This window comes from Eptatretus burgeri, chromosome 7, assembly GCF_056783735.1.
Source record: "Eptatretus burgeri isolate ZD-2024b chromosome 7, Ebu_testis_v1, whole genome shotgun sequence".
Classification (NCBI taxonomy): Eukaryota; Metazoa; Chordata; class Myxini; order Myxiniformes; family Myxinidae; genus Eptatretus; species Eptatretus burgeri.
In genome coordinates this window covers 24,415,495-24,431,045 of record NC_140967.1, presented here as the reverse complement: position 1 = coordinate 24,431,045, position 15,551 = coordinate 24,415,495, and the positions used below count along the sequence as shown (strand labels likewise).

Here is a 15,551-nt window from a genome sequence, read left to right as displayed (position 1 = left end):
TGATTCGTGATTTTGGTAGTTTTACCAGAAGGGGGTTGTTGGCGGACCTTGAGCGCCCTGTGGAAATGTGGTGGGGACAAATCGCAGAGAGAGCAAGGGGGGCAAGGCTGGAGAGGAGTCGGTAGAAGACAGAAAGACCACCGACCAACCTGCGGTGATTGAGTGAGAGGCCCAAAGACTCAGCTTCATTGCGGGAGATGCCGATGATCTTAAATGCCCTGGTTTCGACAGCGTGAAGCCGAGAAAGGTGGGAGGCAGGAGCACCAGCCCAGAGGGGAGAGCAGTACTCCATCAGGCTACGGACAAAAGCTTTGTAAGTGGTCAGGAGCTCAAGAGGGCCGAGGAAGGACTTAGCACGACGGAGGATTCCCAGTCGGCGACTGGCTTTTGAGGCGAGGTTGGAAATGTGACTTTCCCAGGAAAGGTCATGGCAGATAGTGAGACCTAGAAGTTTGAAAGAAAATACTTCTTCCAGAGGATTGTTGAGAAAGTGGATGGGGGGGTTTTGTAAACGGTCCTTTCGAAGAGACATAGTGAGAGTGTGAGATTTGTCTGGATTGAAAGACATGTTCCACGTGTTGGACCAGTTTGTGATTTTATCCAGATCTGCAGTGAGTGAAGAAGCTGCTGCTTTCCGGTCTGAGGGATGACAGATGGTACGGCAGAGGGTGGAGTCGTCGGCAAAGAGAAATAGAGGATTTTCCAGAGAGTCCGAGAGATCATTGATGAAAACCAGAAAAAGAACAGGGCCCAGAACGCTACCTTGAGGAACTCCAGCCTGCACAGGAAGAGGGGATGAAAGAACTCCATTTAGGGCCACACGTTGACTGCGACAGGAGAGGAAGTCTGCGAGCCATGAGTGGAGATGGCCTTGAATACCATGGGAAGAGAGTTTGGTGAGTAGGGCAGGGTGCCAGACTGTGTCAAAAGCACGTGATATGTCCAGGGATACGGCTCGGATTTCCTGTCTGGCATTGAGGACCTCCATCCATTGATGGGAGAGCAGAAGCAGCATATCCAGGGTAGAGTGACCTGGTCTGAAACCAAATTGATGATTGGAAATCAAGCCATTGGAGAAGAGGAAGGATTTCATATCTGAGGCGATGATGGATTCCATCACCTTGCTGATGATTGGGAGAAGGCTGATTGGTCTGTAGTTATAGGGATCTGTTTTTGCACCTTTTTTATGCAGGGCAGTGATGTTAGCAGATTTCCAAGCAGATGGCAGATGACCTTGGGCAAATGAGAGGGTGAATAGAACAGAGAGAGGGTGAGCAAGAGCAGAAGAGCAGGCTTTGAGGACACGTGGGCTGATGCCGTCTGGACCGGTTGCAGAATCTGACTCGAGGTTTGAAAGCAAGCTCTCCACCTTGTCAGGAGAAAAGGATACAGAGTCCAGGGACAGTTGGGTGCGACTGGGTAAAGTGGGTAGAGATAGTGATGGGTTTAGGACACAAGATTTAGCTGCAAACACCGAGTTTAGACATTCAGCTTTATCACGTGTGGAATCAGCAGTGCGGCCATTTGAGGTAAGGGAGGGGATGGAGGGGGAACATACACCAGAAACAGATTTGATTAAACACCACCAGGATTTTGAGGAGGGAGAGAGGTTTGAGAGTTCAGACTTGAGATGAGAAAGATGTTGTTTTCTGGCTCTCCTGAGGGTAGATACACACTTGTTCCGAGCTTTGTGGAAAGAACTGAGATTGCCCTCAGTTGGGTTTGCTTTCCATGAGGCAAAGGCAAGTTGTTTCAGGACAACTGCCTCGCCACAAGCTTCAGTAAACCAAGGGCGGGAGGAAGGGTAAGACAACTGAACACGAGAGGGGATAAATCTGTGCATGAGGGAGAGCAAGTTGTGAAACTGGTGAAACTGACTGGTGAAACTCTCAAAATGCAGGCTCACTGCTTACCTCTACTCATTTGTTCCTCTTTTCTCCCAGCTGTACAACTGACTTCTTCACTTTGTTCAATCCTATTCATCCCTCCAGAGCTTCAAGATGCCTGTTCACCACCATTTCAGTCACCCTTAATCCATACTTATCATCCTTTCTTCCCTCATTTGCCCTCCCAAAACCCACCCCTTTCTTTTCAGGTTATTGTGTTTTATCCCTCCTTTCACCCTCTTTTTCATTTTGTTCCATTTCTGTTTCATCCCAAGTTTTACTTTTTTCTTACTGTATTTGAACTTCCACTTTGTTTACCCCATGTGTCCTCCCCTTCCCTTTGATCTCATTCTTCCACAAGCCCATTCTTCCTCCATTGCATCCCTTAAACTCGTTGTTGTTGTGTTTCTTCTTTTCCACTATGTTCTTCTTCGTCTATGTTCTAGTCCATTATGCGTTCTAGCTCTTCCATGAGTCTCAACCTTTAATAAAAGACCTTCATGCATGGAATAGTTGGAGGGTGGGGGTGATATTGGGGGAGGAGTGGGGGGTGGTGAGAGAGGCCAGAGACCACACACAGAAACAAGAACTTGCTGCAGATATTGATACAAAGCGAGAATTACTCGATGAGACCAAGAGGGGCTATGGAGGAGCAGGAACTGTGCAAAAAAGAGCTATTGAGTAATACAGCAATACCACCACCAGGACAAGAGCTGGGTAAGTAAAAGTGTGGGAAGGAGTAACCACAGAAGGGGATAAATGAATAAGAAACAGCCTGCGTGAGAAAAGTATATTTTAGACATACAATATCAGGAGATGCAGAGGTGAGATCCTCGCTGGAGAGATATGGAAGGTTAATGCAAAGCCTTTTGCTGTTAAAAGTCGACAAAATGAGAGGGGTTGGGGGACATGGGTAGAGGTTGGAGGTTTGAGTGTGCATGATGGAGAGAGGGGGTGAGGTCGATGGGAGATGGCGATGGAGGATGTGAGATGGGTGGAAGTGTGGTGGTGAGGACAAGGGAGAATGTGGTTGGAATTGATTGAATGAATATGGAGTGAAAGATGAGGGGGTGGGTAGGGGTGTTAATAGGAGGGGGACTAGGAGGTTGGAAGCAGTTAAGAAAGGGATGACAGCTGCCTGCATGTGTAACATTTTTAACAGCATGTTATTTAAAATGTCTATGTTTGTTATTTCTATGTAAACTAGAAGGGCACTCGGAAGGGTGCATACCTCTGCCAGGCTGATTAGATTACGTTTTGTATCTCACTGATAGGACAGATCTGGATTGGAACCTGAACTAAAATTTATCAGCTTTTTCTTGTCACCTAACCAACTCATCCACCAAGTTTCATCCGATTCCATCCACAACTTTTTGAGATATCTTGCTATATGTCATTTTTGGCCCAATCTCTCAGTGGTGAAAAATCACTTGAAAAATTCTAGTAGCCGGGTCCGGATCCAGTTTTCCCCAAAAATGTAATCATTTTGGCGGTGTCACATCCCCAAGCTCTCCACCAAATTTAGTCAAAAACCATCCACAACGTTTTGAGATATTTTGTTCACAAACAGACAGGGGTGAAAATATAACCTCCATCCACCTTTGGTGCCGGAGGTAATAAAAGACAAGTAAAAAAGACATAAAATGTCATAGCCCCGTTGTTTTAGTAATTTTACTGAATTGAGTTAAAGGGCTTACCAAATATTTATGTACAACTAAAATGGCTGCCAGTCAACCAGTCGGCCATCTTTGATCAGTTTGCAAAATAAGGTGAGGGGAATGTGTACGCCATCATGTACTGTGCTTATGCCAAGTTTGAACAAAATCGGTCCATGCATGTCTGAGAAATGGTTGGGGACACATTTAAGTAACAAAATGGCCACCAGTTGGCCATCTTGGATTTGATGTTGAAAAAAAATGATTCGCATATGTAAGCCATCATTCCCAATCTGTTTGCCAAGTTTGAACAACATCGGTAAATGCATGTTCGAGAAATGGTTGAGGACGTGTTCAACAAAAGGTTTTTTACAACTAAAATGGCCACCAGTCAGCCATCTTGGATGTGATCTCTAAAAAAATGACTCGCATATGTAAGCCATCATTCCTTATCTGTCTGCTAAGTTTGAACAAGATCGGTAAATGCATGTCCAAGAAATGGTTGAGGATGTGTTTGACAATAAGTTTTTTTTTTTTACAAATAAAATGCCGGCCAATCGGCCATCTTGGATCTGATGTCGAAAATAAATAAATGATGTGCCATATGTATACCATCATGTGTTATCTTTGTGCCAAGTACGAATAAAATCGCTCCATAGATGTCCGACGTATGGTTGCGGACACACATGCAGGCATGCACAAGCACAAAAATCGAGACCAAATCCATAAGTCCCCGTTTCAGAATAAGTCCAGTGGTGTCATCAAAAAGTATTACACAACGGTGAACTCTTTACAAACTATATTTATTGTCTTTAAAAAACAAGGTATTCTTGAAGAGATATACTTGCACATATGGCTTCATATTGGATGGAGTTAATAAAAAGTTGTGTGTTTTTGTACATTGAAGTTTGTTGAACACGTAACAAGATTGTTTACATCTAGAACGTAGAAGTATGGGTAATAAAAAACTGATGTTAGGATTAAATTTCGTGAGACACATTATAAACTGTACAGGATACAAGCATTTGGGGAGGGCAGTCGTAATCAGACAAAGCAAATACTAATTGCAGGTTCTGTGCAGACCCAGGTGACAATGAAAACACAAGTTTGATCTCGGCTCCAAGTCAGGTGAATGAAGGGCTTAAAGAACAAGTTTGATGCACGTTCAAAGTTGGCTCCATAATCCAAAGCTTAGAACTCGAAGACTTTGTGCACAGACAGGTTAAATTACATAATCACAAAGTTAATCCTACTGAGATTCGGCATGAGCAGAAATATCCACAGAAGGGCCATCAGAGGTTCACTGAATTATATAATTTAATCAGGCAAAATGTCCAAATATTCACATGACAGTAAGGGAGCAAACCATTTTTTTTTTAATTTCTTTGTTTTGATAGCCTATATGAATACATTAAACATTCCTTAATCGATGATATATGTACTGCAGAAAATAAATATATAACACATGATACAGCTTTCACTTACTGAAACTCCCTATTAATTGAGCTGTCGGAGTAGGGCATGGACAGCTGTAAAACAAGCAGGATTATTAGATGTGGGATTATCATAAAGCCCTGTCCTCCATCCGCCAATGATGGCGATGAACAATTCAAACACGTTTCACGAGTCCAAATGGAGTTATAAAATTTATTTCCTATCCATACAGTGATAAACTATCACTTAGTTTTGAGAAAATGGTCTGTATTATTTATTACATCAAATGGTTTCATTTGAAGGGATGCAAACATGTTGAGGTCATTGGAAAATCCATCCATTGGGACCATACTCTGTGCAGAGCATTTGTGCTCTTCTCCGCCTTTTCCCCCGCGCTGAGATAGTGCAAAAGGGGGCCCCGTTCCCACCCCACTCCAAACGTCGTGCCAACGAAACCCGCCAAGGATCACGGAGTCGGGGCACAGCCGCACGGCCACATTGTGGCCACATAACAGCTAACCCTAACCCTAACCCTAATCCATTGTGACAAAATGGTTAGAAATCATGGAATAATATATCATGCTATATTATTCCACAAGCAGTCTCCTTGGCTATTGGGCGCAATCCTGGATGGGTCGCCACTTCGACACAGGATTGGAAAATGCTGATTATTAATATGGGTACTTGAATATTAGGCATCATGAGAGAATAGTTTAATACCATCACAGGGGCATGGTGCGAAAGACACTCAAGGTTTGACCACCAAAATTCTGAACCTCATATCCCATCAATTAATTCTGACATTTACACTTGGAGACCCAATGGGATTGCCTCCCAAATTACTCACGTGCCCAAACCACAAGTTATTACAAATACACCCGGACCCCGACATTCGCGGTGCCAACATTCGTGGGTTCCGCGTATTCACGGTTGATAATTTGTGACATGCTCCTACATTCATGGGAAATTGCCCCACTTATTCGTGGTTTTTGTGGAGATGTTTTTATTTTTCACAATCCCCAAGCATTACAGTTTTAAAACGTATCTTCCACGAGCCACGCACAAAGCAGCTGGGTGTATGTATAGTACAATACTGTATTACACAAAAAACATCTTCCACGAGCTGTGAACATGACCCGCTTCCTGTACGTGTATTGTAGCTTCGCGGGATAAACATAGTTTCGCGGGACATCTCACCATGTGCACTTTAAAAATATGGTGCTGTACGTACTGTGTTGTAGCTTTGCAGCATAAACATAGTTTCACGGGATGTCTCACCAGTGTGACATGTCATTCCCCACCACGCCATCCCCCCGTGAGTTACTTCCAGAATGAAAACACAAACAGCATCCGTTGATGTATCCAGTCATTGCCAGGTCACCACATACAGACATTATACAATGGAAACATTCAGCACATCTTAGTGTAAATCACCATCTTGCTGCAAATAGCACTGTCTGAGCTGTTACATTAAAAAAACTCCACTTGTAGATAGGAAAGACATCATGTCCTGTGAGTTACAGGATGCAAACATTCAGCATATCTATTAGTGTAATTAGCAGCGAGCTACATATGGACTAATTACACAATGACATCGCTCACCACATCTATTATCAGCTGCCGAATACAGTATCACCCATAAAAATCCCCCACAAACAATGTGTAGACTATTCACCCTCCCGCAGTTACCCACAATACACATGTCAAGCTCATCGGGGAGCGTGCTTCGACGGACCATGATGCGGCCAGGGCATTCCCTGCAGAACTCGCGAAAGGACCGGATATTCCTTTTCCTCTGCGTAAACACCGAAGGAGACTTCATGGTAAAGCCCATGTTTCTCCAACGTTCCCTGAACCCACATATGCTGAAGAACAAAAACAAGGATGTGCTGCCCATGTACTGGAGGGCAAACGGGAAGGCATGGGTGACATCTGAACTTTTTATGGACTGGACCCATACCTGTTTCGTTCCTCAGGTCGAGAGGTACCTGGCAGGAAAGATCCTTTCATTCAAGGCACTCCTGCTACTTGACAATGCTCCTGGCCACCCGACGGACCTGAACGGAAAATCTTCATCCTTATCGTCATCATAATCTTCATCATTTTGCTTCATCAGTTACCTGTGCTGTGTTTGTTTCATAAAAAATTGAAATAGTACATGATGTTGTTGTTTTTTCGTTTTGCGGTACAGTACAGTATGGTGAAGGGACTTTAAAATGCATTCTTCAATATATTGGAAATGGTACCCGGTGTTGTCGTTTTTTTTTATTTGTAAGCATCTTTAATGAAACTGCGATCATGCATTTGTAATCGAAAATATTTAAAAAAAAATTTAAAACTCTCCCCTTTGAACCAGGAACCACTGTGAATCAATAACTTTATCCCCTTGTCCCCATTGTACCAATTCCTCGACTTTGGTTTCCCCACTTGCGGCCTTTTTCATGAACCAAGAACCGCCGTGAACGCCGCGGGGGGGGGGGGGGGGGGTAGGAGCAGTGGGAGCTATGGCAGCTGCGAGGGCTGTTCTAATCTTTTGTTTTTGGTTCTGGGGCCACATGAGAAACTATACTAGATTTTTGCATCTATTGCTAAAAGGAGAACTGTCCGTGTGTGTGTGTGTGTGTGTGTGTGTGTGTGTGTGTGTGTGTGTGTGTGTGTGTGTGTTTTTTTTTACATTTCCACTGTAGCTGCTTGCTTACATTAACAGGAAATGACTAACTCAACAACTCTCAGTCTCATCCATGGATATTTTTTGTATTTCCTATTTGTATCCAGGAATACAAAGATTTTGTTTAACCATTTTGAAATATTGCCACTCTTCACTCTTTCATTTAAATGCTGATAATTATGTTCAAAAGTTGACTTCATTCACAGATTTCGCCCCAATAACAGTAGGTTAAAAGTACCCGGACGAGCAGAAACTGGTCACTGAAAACACACGCACAACGCATGCGTGAAAGGCCTCATTGGCATTCATACATCGTCATTTTGAAAGTTGCATATTTGGGAAAAGCATCTTCCAATAGATGTAGATTATTCTGAACCAGGTATTGATAAGCTAATTGCCACATTGGTGTCACTTTATGCTGCAGGTGGAGCATGCCCACAGGTCCAGGAAGGCAGTTTGGCACAAACTGTTATCCAAGCAGCGCCGGCGTGCCGTAGTGGCCTGCTTTCGCATGGCACCCCTCTACAATCTACCACGGTATGGCCATGTTTTTGAGATTTTATTCTATTTGATTCTGCAGCTATTTTATTGCTCCACGTGAGAATGTAAAATATTTTCATACAATTTTATGTTTTAATGAATTCTATCATTAATTGTTCATTATTCATCGTGGTGTGTACTTTCATATTAACCTAACCTCAGAAATAATTGGCAAAATAAGAAGTGGTGCACAGATTAGTGCAGCACTTAGTCTATGCAGACCATTCCAGTTAAGAAGTGCTAGTTGAATATACGCCCTCACGGGATGGTGTTCCAATTTATTTCTTGTGGGGAATCTGCTCCATGCTAATGATGGCCGGTGGACCCCAGTTATTGTATGGCCATGCATTCTGACCCTTTGGGTTAGTATGCATGTGTTTGGTTGACTATGTGCTTCAGCCTTCGGACTGAAGTACGTAGTGCGTGAGTTGGACAAGCTTTGTTGGACCTGTGTACTTTCGACGTGGAGCTAAAATGCACATCCCTACCTTTGTTATTATGTTTAACTTTTGGTTTTCTTAACCTTTTTACTAAAAAAAAAAAAAAGGTGTCGTCATTATATGATAGCCACTGGTCCCCAATGTTTATGGAATGACTATGTATTCTGGCCCTCGGATATAAGGGCTGCACCAAAAGTCATGGGCACCACACGTTTGTGCTGAATGTAGTAGAACATGAGCTATTAGCAACATCCATCCATCTATCCATGCCAATATAAGCACAGGTTCAGTGCATGCACACCACTAGTGTTCCCACAATCCATTGTGACAAAAAAAACCCTGATTTCAATGACATGCTGCCGAGGACGATGACTTCCTGTTCCATATTGTAACTGGTGATGAAAGCTGGTTGCACCATTTCAACCCAGAAACCAAGCAGCAAAGCATGGAATGGCATCACTCCACATCTCCAAAAACGAATAAGGCCAAAAGAGTACCCTATGCCAGCAAATTTATGGGAACCCTCTTCTGGGATACCGAGGGAGGCATACTGGTTGATTTCCTGTCCAAAGGGGAAACCATCAATGTGGCTTGCTCCATTCAGACACTAATGAAACTGAAATGTGCACTTTGGGAAAAGCACCCAATGAAAAAAGCTGTCACCTTTCGACATGACAACATGAGACCTCACACTGTATGTCTGACATTGGAGGATATCTCAAAGAATGGATGGGAAATGCTCCCCTACCACCCATACAGTCCGGACTTGGCCTCCTGTTCATCTCTTCGGGCCTTTGACATATTACATGAGAGGCCAGCACTATGAAAGCGACGAGGCAGTCCCGATAGCTATGCATAGCTGGTTGCGAAGTATTGGACGGACAATGGGATTTTTAAGCTTGTGCAGCGCTGGCAGAAATGTATGGATCATTTTGGAGATTTTGTAGAAATGTAATGTGGTATGTCCAGTTACTATTGACAATATCAGTTTTCTTACACGTACCTTTTGTTTTACTGTACAATAGACGTGCTCATAACTTTCGGTATGGCCCTCGTGAGTGCGAGGACCATCCCAAAATGGTGTACATGTGCACTCACCATGAGCCTTTGTGCTCATGCTCATGTATTAGGCTGACAAAAGAATGTGTACATGGATTGTGGTTCCTTTACCCAAGTGATGAGCTGACTATCCTGCCAACAAATGCTTCTAAAGCCATCGAGGGCGAATGTTGCTGCTGTTAGCAGTGTAGCAGCTGCTATTGCATTAGGCAGTGGGTGGTTCTATATTTTTCACAGACTGTAACTGAGCTGGTTTGCCCATATGATGTTGATATCTATAAATACACATGCAATATTAGAAACAATTAAGGAAACACACACAGCATATACATAAATGATGAGTAATTACAACTGAGATGTACTGTAAATACACAATGTATTATTACAGAAAATAAACAAAAACACAATGAATGCGTCACACACTGCATTAGTACTTGGTTTATGGACCATTTTTTTATATAGACATGAGACCTTGTTTTCATGCCTCAACTCAATTTATCAATCTATGACTGTGGAATGTTGTTCCAAATATCTTGTAGCACTTTCCACAATTCATTCAAGGTGTTTGATTATTGTTTGACTTTCCCAGTAGCTGTATGGTCCCATTTAGCCTCAATGGTGCTCATATCAAGACTTTGTGTAGGCCAAGGCATCTTTGTGAGTGTTCCTTCAGTCTTGTGATGTTCTGGATAGTTTTTCACCATATTGTCTCTCGGTGTGGGGTCAATGTCATGTTGGAATAATAATTGCTGCCCAATGAGACATTCCTGAGTAAATGGTATGATGGATCAGAACTTGCCTGCACCAGCTGGCAGAATACCTTCAATTTTAAATAAATCTCTGACACTGATCTTGGCTTAGATGCAGCCTCACACTTGTATTGATCCACCCCAATGCTTCACAGTAGCTGTTGTACACTGACTATTATACTGCTTCCTGGTCCACCTTCAAACAAACTGCTGTTCATTTTTGCCAAACAGCTCAAACTTGGTCTCATCTTTAAAGAGTACCTTCTTCTAGGTTTGATCCTTCTACTGTTTAATTTTCCCACCAAGTTCAGCCTTTGTGATTAGTTGCCCCTCATCAGCAAAGGTTTTTTGGCAGATACACGTGCACCAAGAACACTTTATACTGTGTATCTCACCATTCTTGAGGAAACATTACATATACATACATACATACATACAAATACATACAATAGGAGCATGCACCACAGTACGTCGCTGTGTCCACTTTCCACCAGTACATCAAGGGCCTCCATCTGGCCATCCCCCAGGATGATGCCTGGCCCATCCCCATCTCTTAGGGATAGAACTTTCCAGGTACCCACTCGAAGGGACTGCCTCAGGTTAACCCAAGGAGACCGCCTTCTGGTGGGGAACACCTCAGCACCACCCAGAGCCACACTACAGTGTGTTTTTTTTTTTTGTGGAGCGAAGTGTATTGTGATGGCTGGAGTGCAATTCCTGCAACCAACCTCTTAGAAAAAGGCAACCACACTGCAGTAGGATGTCCGCAGATGCAGTTGGGTACCAGATATGGATGGCCGTTGGCTCACAAGGAGCTCCTCTGCTCTTTGGCAAGTTTTGTATTTAATCCTACTGGGTGTCCATGTCCATACACCCTCCACACCAGGGGGACTTGGTGGTGGGAGCTGGTTTAATCGCCGACACTTGACCATGAACTGGTTAGTATGAATTTTACATGATATCTGCAGCATGTCACAGATCTGATCTGGCCTGACCTGACAATTAGGGTTGGGTGCCACCATATCAGCCAGGCTGATTTGTACCCTCCATCAGTGTGGCGCAACGCAGGGCACCCATCCTCAAGCGATCCTCCATCCCCAGCCATATTAGTAGCCAGAATATATGTGCATGCCATTTTCCCAGAAATAGCACCTCAATTCCCTATAATCATGGCATGTTTATCTGATGACAAAAATACAGAAACCTCCGTGTGGGTAATTATGAAAATAAGAATTGCCGTACAGATACGGAAGAGTTTCACCCATGCATAAAACATTAACACCCATAATATAAGCGAGGTCATTTGAAATGTCAGGTCAGGTCAGGTATGGGAGCATGTGCCAGAACAGCACGTCGCTGCGTCCACTTTCCGCCGGTACTCCAGGGGCCTCCGTCTGGCCATCCCCCAGGCAGATGCCAGGCCCATCCCTTGAGATGATGGTCAACCTGTTGCAACCATGAGGCACGTGGTCGACCCACTGCCCTCCTCCACTCATGAGACTCCCTCGCTGAGAGAATCTGGTGAGCAGGATCAGAGTCAGGAAAACGAGCCACATGTCCATACAGCCGCAACTGACGCTCACGGACTATGCAGGTAACAAATCTCATCCGTGTCTCTCTCAGCAACCGCTCGTTGGACACAAAATCCGACCAGCGATAGCCAAGGATTCTCCGAAGAGACCTGGTACCAAAGGAATTAAGTCTCCGTCTCAGATCCTTGGTCAGAGTCCAAGTCTCGCACCCATAGAGCAAGACTGGAAGTACCAAGGACCTGAAGACTCGGACTTTCGTCCTCCCGCACAGGTACCGGCAGCGCCACACCCCATGATCCAGTGAATCCATGACTCCCCAGGCCCGACCCAGACGTCTATTGACCGCTGACTCGCAGCCAGCAGAGACATGAATATCACTGCCAAGGTAAGTGAATCTCTCCACGACCTCAACATCCTCACCACAAACAGACACAGACAGGACAGCAGCATCCAAGATGTCACCGAAAGCCTGGATCTTAGTTTTGACCCAAGAAACCCGTAATCCCAACGGCTCCGACTCCTCATTCAGCACCTCGAGGGCCCCCAAGAGGATGTCTAAAGTCTCCGCAAAGATGACTGCATCATCTGCAAAGTCAAGGTCCGAGATCTTGACATTCCCAAATGACGCACCGCAACTTGATCTCTCCGACATCCTCCCTAGAATCCAGTCCATACAAGTGCTGAAAAGTGTGGGGTCAAGTACACATCCCTGACGAACTCCAGTAACAACTGGAAATAAGTCAGAGATGGTACCACCACACTTCACAGCACTCTCAGTACCAGAGTAGAGTTCAGACATCAGATCGATCAGTTTTGGTGGCACCCCACGAAGACCTAGAATCCTCCAGAGGACATCCCGATTCACTGAATCAAACGCTTTAGAGAGATCAACATAGGCTGCAAGCAGCCCCTGCCGAAACTCTCGTCTGCGTTCGGTGAGGACACGAAGTGCAAGGATACGGTCAATCCTTGACCTCTTTGGTGTAAAGCCTGACTGCTCTGGACGCTGGTGCTCAAGCAGATGGTGGCGAACCCTATTGAGAATTATCCGAGCAAAGACCTTGCCCGGCACTGAGAGCAGCGTCACCCCTCGGTAGTTGTTGCAGTCTTGGTGATCACCCTTCCCTTTCCAGAGAGGGACAACAAGGCCCCTCTTCCAGTCAGTTGGGATGATGCCTGTGTTCCAGGCAGAGCACAAAACTGCATGCAATGACACGAGTGCAGCATTTCCACCAGCCTTGAGAAGTTCGGCATGGATGCCACAAATCCCTGGAGCTTTGCCCCGTTTCAACTGGTTCACCGCAGCCCGTGTTTCCACAAGCGAAGGTGGACCACAGTTGATTCGAGGGTCAGCAACAGGGATTGTAACACCCTTGACGTCCAACTCGACAGCTGGGGGATCAGCCTGGTACAACCGCTCAAAGTAACCGGCCCAGCGGGCCTTCACTTCAGACTCGTCTGTCAAGAGCCTACCACTCTCTGCTCAAACTGCAGTGCTCCGAGGGATGGGCTTGGATGAACGTAATGCGCGAATTCCCCTGTAAGCGGGACGAGAATCACCTGTCCACAGGTGATGCTCTACCCCCTCACAGATTCCTCGCACATGGGCCTCCTTGTCCACCCTCAGTGCACGTACAGTTTTACGCCTCAGCTCCCTGAACAGCTCAGCTCTGCCATTCAGCCTGGCCCTGCGACTCTGGTCAATGGTATCCAGTGTCCCTTGAGAGACAAAATTCTTCTTTGCCCTGCGGTGAGCTCCAAGGCATCCACCGGCAACATCAGGACGGTGGTCTTGAAGGCGCTCCACAACTCTTCAGGACCCCAAAGCACCCAGACCCCCCAAGTGTCCACTCAGCCTGTTCGCAAACTCCTCAGCTACTCTCTCATCCCTGAGCTTGGCAACATCCAGCCTCGGCTGGGATGGTACCATTCTCCAGGATTTAAGGTGCAGCTTTAGAGTTGCTACAACAAGCCTGTGGTCAGTATTGAGGAACTGAGCACTCCGGTAGACCCTGCAGTTCTGGATCATCCTCCAACGACCATCAATGAGGACATGGTCAATCTCCTTTGCCACACCGCCAGCGTTGGAATACCAAGTCCAGCGATGAGCTTGTGGGCGCTGAAACCATGAACCAGCCACCCTAAGTCCATGACTTCTTGCAAAGTCAAGGAACTTAGTGCTATTCTGGTTCATAGTTCCTGACCCATGGGGACCAACACACACCTCATAACCGTCCCTATCAGTTCCAGTCGATGCATTGAAATCCCCCAAGACGAAGTGTATCTCGTCTGGGGCACTGATCAACCACAGACTCGAGTGTGGCGTAGAATGCGTCCTTCACGGTGAGATCACTCGCCTCAGTCGGAGCATAAACAGAGACCAGGGAAATGACACCTAAGGAGTGACGAATCCTTAATCTCATAATACGCTCGTTGACCGGTGTTACCTCAATTATCATTGGGGTCAGCTTATTGGACACAGCTACAGCAACTCCTTGGGTATGGTAACCATCAGAGCGACCAGACCAATAGTAGGTGTAACCACCCACCATTATCTCGCCGCAATCCGGTCTCCGAACCTCAGAGAGAGCTGCAATCCCGATGTCCAAACGCTTGAGCTCAGATGATAACGTAGACAGGTGATCATCCTCTCTTAGGGATAGGACATTCCAGGCACCCACCCGAAGGGACCGCCTCAGGTTAACCCAAGGAGACCGCCGTCTGGTGGACGACACCTCAGCACCACTCCGACACACTCTCCCGCAATCTGACCCAGGGATGTTACCCCGTGGTTTCCCTCCTATCAAAGATTGGGGGTCCCGAAGGCTTTGTCCCAATCCCGTCATCCGGTGAGCTGCGCTGCGAAGGGAAGCTGCACAGGAGGTACTCCCACGGAGTGGGTTTTCAGATTTTTTTGCGTTTTTGCCTTTTGCGGAATGAAGGGTTTTACGGTGGCCGGAGTGCAAATCCTGCCACCAACCTCCTAATAAGAAGTGACCCAACTGCAGGAGGACGTCCGCAGACACAGTTGGGCACTAGATATGGATCGCCGTTGGCTCACAAGGAGCTCCTCCGCCCTTTGACAGGTTTTGTTTTTAATCCTGCTGGGTGTCCATATCCAAACACCCTCCTCACCAGAAAACCTGGTGGGGGAGACGGTTTAGTCGCCGACAACCCGACCATGGAACAGGTTAGTACAGGTTTACATGGTACCTGTAGCAGGTCACAGATCGAACCTGACCTGACTTAACACACAAAACCTGTCCACCAAGTTTCATCCGAATCCGTCCACAACGTTTTTGAGATATCGTACTATATATCGGTTTGAAATGTCTCTACTGGATTCTAATCTTTCATGGAGAAAACATACCAGTGGGGGGAGCCAAGGCCCTAAAATCCTGATGGAGGTGGGATTGGATGCTATACTTTGTTTGAATGTATTTTTCGGGAAATATATCTATTCCTCATAAAATCTATGTTATGTGCTCAGCATAAGCTCTTACAAACTCAAATTATGGCCCAAACTTTGAACTTTTGCATGCAACAATTTTGTCCAAAAAATTAGGGGATGGGAAATACATTTGGGAT

General features: G+C 45.5%; 1 protein-coding gene across 2 annotated transcripts in view; it reads left to right on the top strand.

The window, feature by feature from the left end:
* LOC147022834 (ryanodine receptor 2-like) overlaps positions 1-15,551 on the top strand; it is a 717,656-nt gene that overhangs the window by 528,083 nt on the left and 174,022 nt on the right. For both annotated transcript variants that reach the window (XM_085887705.1, XM_085887704.1), the window contains exon 75: positions 8,068-8,180. In XM_085887705.1, the coding sequence (XP_085743831.1) occupies positions 8,068-8,180 (113 nt within the window). The remainder of the gene's footprint in view (positions 1-8,067; positions 8,181-15,551) is intronic.